Below are 4775 nucleotides of genomic sequence, written 5' to 3' on the forward strand. Positions count from 1 at the left end.
TATTTCAAGTTGACCTCTGACCCCTCGCGCTCTTTTTATTGCATCTCATTTGATTTTGTTCATTACTGTCTGTCAATCGTAGATGTCTTGTATCAAATTTGATCTTTTTTATGACTGTCCATCATTTGTATATGTTTTCTTCTTGTATTTTGATTTTAATGTATCAATGTGAATGGACTCCAGGAAGAATAGTGTAAGATTGTAATAATTGAACACTAATGGAGATCCCAATAAAACAAACAGAGGGTAACCACGCGCGCCCGCGGTAGATTCAAAATAGCCGCGGTATCAAGTTGTTGGAAAGGGGTCTATTGTGAGCAATTAGCAATTCTTCTAAATCACAATCCTTCTTTTTAAACTGTCCTTCACGTTTTTTATAGAGAGGCGACATCAATGAGTGGCATTCGACGGGCAGCGTCTTTTCTTCTTTGATCATAATTGTGTTTATATTAGTCTGTGGACTGGATTTTACAGGCCAGGGGTTCCGGTAAACATTCTCCCTGCGGCACATTGTATACGGACTGGAATATGACCGTCCTGTACATTGTGCTTGCTCTCTATTTTTCTGCTCAAACCTCTGGTCAAACCTCAGACAAATGTAGTTGTGCATAGCTACTCTTTCTTTCCAAATAAAAAAAATAGGAGCGGAGTTTGTCTAAAATTCCTAAAAACTCTTAGAATGCGATTTCAATTAAACTAAGCTAGAGCACAGTTTATTCCATCACAATACCCAGTTGATACTCAACACTTTAGGTTCATCAACATACATCTGAATTGAAGATTTAAGAATCTTTCTTAATATCTGTTTCTATTTAACACTAGAGATGTGTTCAATCCAGTATCACTATATTGTCCGCATTAAACATGCAAATTAAGTTCCACTCTGCATAACATACATATTATAATGTAGGTATTTATTTATGGTACATACAGGTCACAAACCATTACGAAAATGCATTTTATCCCTTTTTCGCTTGACCTGTTCAAAGTTGGTAACCAAAACGTCATTGCGATTCCCACACAAAACTACGACGCCAAACCCGATGTGATTTCTTCCCGAGCACATTAGTGATTTACCACAAAAATGTAGTACCAAGGTAAGCTGCCTAGCTGGGGGGCATAATATAACCCTGTCTTTTATAGGTCAATTCTAGATATATCTTCATCTCCATCCAAATCTTCTTGAAAAGAAACGCTGCCAAAAACACACCATCTTTGGCAGAGCCTACGTACTAAATTGAAATTGCCGGTTCGTTGGCTTCGATCCGACGCCCTCATTTTTTGTTCGCATCCAGTTGATGCAAAATGAACGATAGCCAAAAGCGCAAATCTACACCTTAGTCGCCACAATCTATTATAAACTGAAACAAAGCTGATGCATTCCTCTACTTTTAGCATAGTTTGCACAGAAGAGTCTATACGATGTATTGAAGGAACTACTTTTCGTATGAACAGGGGTCGCGGATGAATATTGTTCTGCGGCAAACACATACATGTATAAATAACGGCTACCTTTGTAACGGCTACCCAGAGCAGAATCCAACAAGCACGACAGCAACAGGTGACGACAGAACTTCAGGTCACCTTGCAAGGAAGTGACTGATAACCGCTTGACGAGTTTGAAAGGTAAGATTATATACACCTCAAAGCTAAGACCCTTATGTGGTGTATATCATACCTTTTTAGTTACCAGTAATATGATTTTTTTCAATCAGTAAGAAGGGGATGAATAGTAAGCCTCAAACGCCATTTTTAAGAAGTAAACCCGGGTCGGCGCCATTTCCCAATAGGGGAATTTTATTTCTGTGAATTTGTCTTCTAACTGATTAACGATATTATACATATCACCCGCTTGATAACATAATATCTGATTTGACATCAGTGCGGGCAAATTTAAAAGCATGGAAATTCGGCACTTTTTTAATAATTACCAGCAAATCTTAAACAATCGTATCGGTGTCAAAACAGTGAAACATTATAGGAAGGTGCAGACTTTAGGGGAGTTATCTGTTGGTTTGGCTGTAACTGTAAGATATATGTTACCTCCTCTTAAAAACAGCAGTTTACTTTTGCTCTTCTTGATCTACAAATATTCCTTTTAGAAGTCTTGCCTCAAATTCTAATTGGAAAACAGCCATAGAAAACAAATAAGGAAAGGATATTTTGCTTTGGAAGTGTTAGCTTTCTTTCTAATTTTCATGTTACTGGATAGCAATATGGTGTAAACAACTTGCTAAATATTAGTATTCATTAGTATGCAGCTTCAGACAATCATTACCGTTTGATATGTTAATGTTCCTAGTACAATTCAGTACTGCACATTTATTGTTTTCATTTTTCGAGGTATAAATTCAAAGATTCGTGGAGATACTGCACAATTCACAGTGGAAAATTCAGACCTCACTGCCTGTGGCCCTGAAAATCTGTAAACCATTATTATTCATCTTTATAAATGTGAATATTCAAATAGTCAGCTTCAGACATAAATCGATTGTGGGGTCGTGTGGCGTAACGGCAGGGTGTTCGGCCCAGAACCAAGAGGTCCCGAGTTCGAATCCCCCAGACGCCACCGATGTTGTGCTCTTGGGAAAGGCACTTTACACGACACTTCGCCCAGGTGTATAGAAAATTGGGTATGTTGTTATCTGTACGTGGCACTGTTAATATAACCGTGAATAGTTTCATCAGGTTGGTAAGTCACTGAAGAAAAAGACTCTTTTTTTCACAACCAAGGGATTTATTCAACCGACGTTTCGGTGACCCTCTGCCACCTTCTTCAAGGCAATTCTGACTGGTTCACATAGCAATACAGCACAGGTGTTGCTGCTTATACATATTAATGAGATGCAAACGCAAAATATTTACATATGTACAAACACAGGGGATGACATCACTATGCGGTCCCAAACATACAGAAGTGTAACACATACACAACTACATATCGATCAACAAACGATGCAACGATTATTTCTTTAGGATGCGGTCCCAAACGTGACTGAGTCTATATCCCCCCTCATCACGGTTCATGACTGGAGCGGATTTCCTGATCCATACAGACTCCTTAATCCAACGTGTTACTCTATTGTCCTCTCGGTCTATCACCTTGGCCCCATCCCAGTCTATAGCACAGTTGTTTCTCATGATGTGGTCTGTCACTGCTGATTTGTTCTCTTCCTTCTCAGCTACCTGCTTCTGTGCTCTGGTGTACCTTCCCACCTTGGTGCTCTCAGCTTCTTTCCTGTGTTCTTCCAGTCTGCATCCAAATGTTCTCCCTGTCTCCCCTATGTATACCTTGTTGCAACTCATGCAAGGTATCTTGTATACACAGTCCGTCTTTACTGAGTCTTGTAGTTTGTCTTTGGGATGCACCAGTAGGTTTCTTAGGGTGGTTTTGGGTCTGACTGCTGTGGCAATGTTGTGTTTCCTAAAGATCCTCTCTAGTGGCTCTGTGATGCCTTGGATGTAAGGTAAGGTCACCCTTCCTTTAGACGTCTCCTCTCCTTTCTTTCTGTCTTTCTTCTGCTTGGTTTTGTTGGTCTGATGTTCGACTTTCTTGAAAGTCCAGTCAGGGTAACCACAGCGGGAAAGGGCCTGCTTGATGTGTTCCATCTCCAACTGTCTGTCCGTTTCTTCAGTAACAACTGACTTGCACCTGTCCATCAGTGTTCGGATGACTCCCAGCTTCTGGTGAAGCGGATGATGTGAGTTGAAGTTCAAGTACTGATCTGTGTGTGTCTTTTTTCTGTATATCAGCAGTTTAACTGTGCCATCCTCTTTCTTGACTAGCAGAGTGTCCAGGAATGGCATGGTACCATTCTCTTCTGTTTCATGGGTGAACTTTATGTTACCTGTAGAGTCGATAGTGTTCAGGTGGTCAGTCAGCTGCTGCTCCGCTCCCCTTTTCAAAAGTTCAAGCACGTCGTCCACGTACCGCTTCCACAGCTTGGGTGTACAGTTGACGGGTGCTGTAGCAATGGCCTGCTGCTCCAACCACTCCATGAAAAGGTTAGCCAACACTGGTGATACTGGGCTCCCCATGGCGGTGCCGAACTTCTGTTGGTAGATCTCCCCTCTGAAGCAGAAGTAGGTAGTTGTCACTATGAAAGTGAGGAGTTCAATGATGTCGTCTACTGTCAGGTTGGTTCTGTTCTTCAGATCTGTGTCGGCCTGCAGTCTGCGTTTGATAATGTCTAGGGTTTCTGGGATGGGTGTGTTAGTAAACAGGGACACTACATCATGTGACAGGAACATGTCGCCCTCCTCCACGCATCCTAAAGAAATAATCGTTGCATCGTTTGTTGATCGATATGTAGTTGTGTATGTGTTACACTTCTGTATGTTTGGGACCGCATAGTGATGTCATCCCCTGTGTTTGTACATATGTAAATATTTTGCGTTTGCATCTCATTAATATGTATAAGCAGCAACACCTGTGCTGTATTGCTATGTGAACCAGTCAGAATTGCCTTGAAGAAGGTGACAGAGGGTCACCGAAACGTCGGTTGAATAAATCCCTTGGTTGTGAAAAAAAGAGTCTTTTTTTTTCACTGTTAATATAAGTTATAAAAACTTGAGTGCAGTGCTACGTCGTCCTTGTCTGTCAAAAAGTAAAGACGTAAAAAAAAGACATAAATCACCACCCTATAAGTTGGATTAATCGAAGACTGTACAGTTTGTTACACATAATGTAGTAACAACCTAATCTGTATGATACTGTTATACTTTGTACAACACGTAGCGTGTAAGTTAATGTTAGACCGTTTTGTTGGTTGTCT

The 4775-nt window shown here is 40.7% G+C and overlaps 1 protein-coding gene across 1 annotated transcript; it reads right to left on the reverse strand.

Moving 5' to 3' along the window:
• Nucleotides 1–2964: 2964 nt before the first annotated feature.
• On the reverse strand, nucleotides 2965–4251 carry LOC136438690 (uncharacterized). Its single transcript, XM_066433604.1, has one exon. It carries the CDS (start codon nucleotides 4249–4251, stop codon nucleotides 2965–2967), a length of 1287 nt encoding a protein of 428 aa, XP_066289701.1.
• Between the last annotated feature and the right edge of the window lie 524 nt (nucleotides 4252–4775).

This window comes from Branchiostoma lanceolatum, chromosome 7 (genome assembly GCF_035083965.1).
Source record: "Branchiostoma lanceolatum isolate klBraLanc5 chromosome 7, klBraLanc5.hap2, whole genome shotgun sequence".
Taxonomy (NCBI): Eukaryota; Metazoa; Chordata; class Leptocardii; order Amphioxiformes; family Branchiostomatidae; genus Branchiostoma; species Branchiostoma lanceolatum.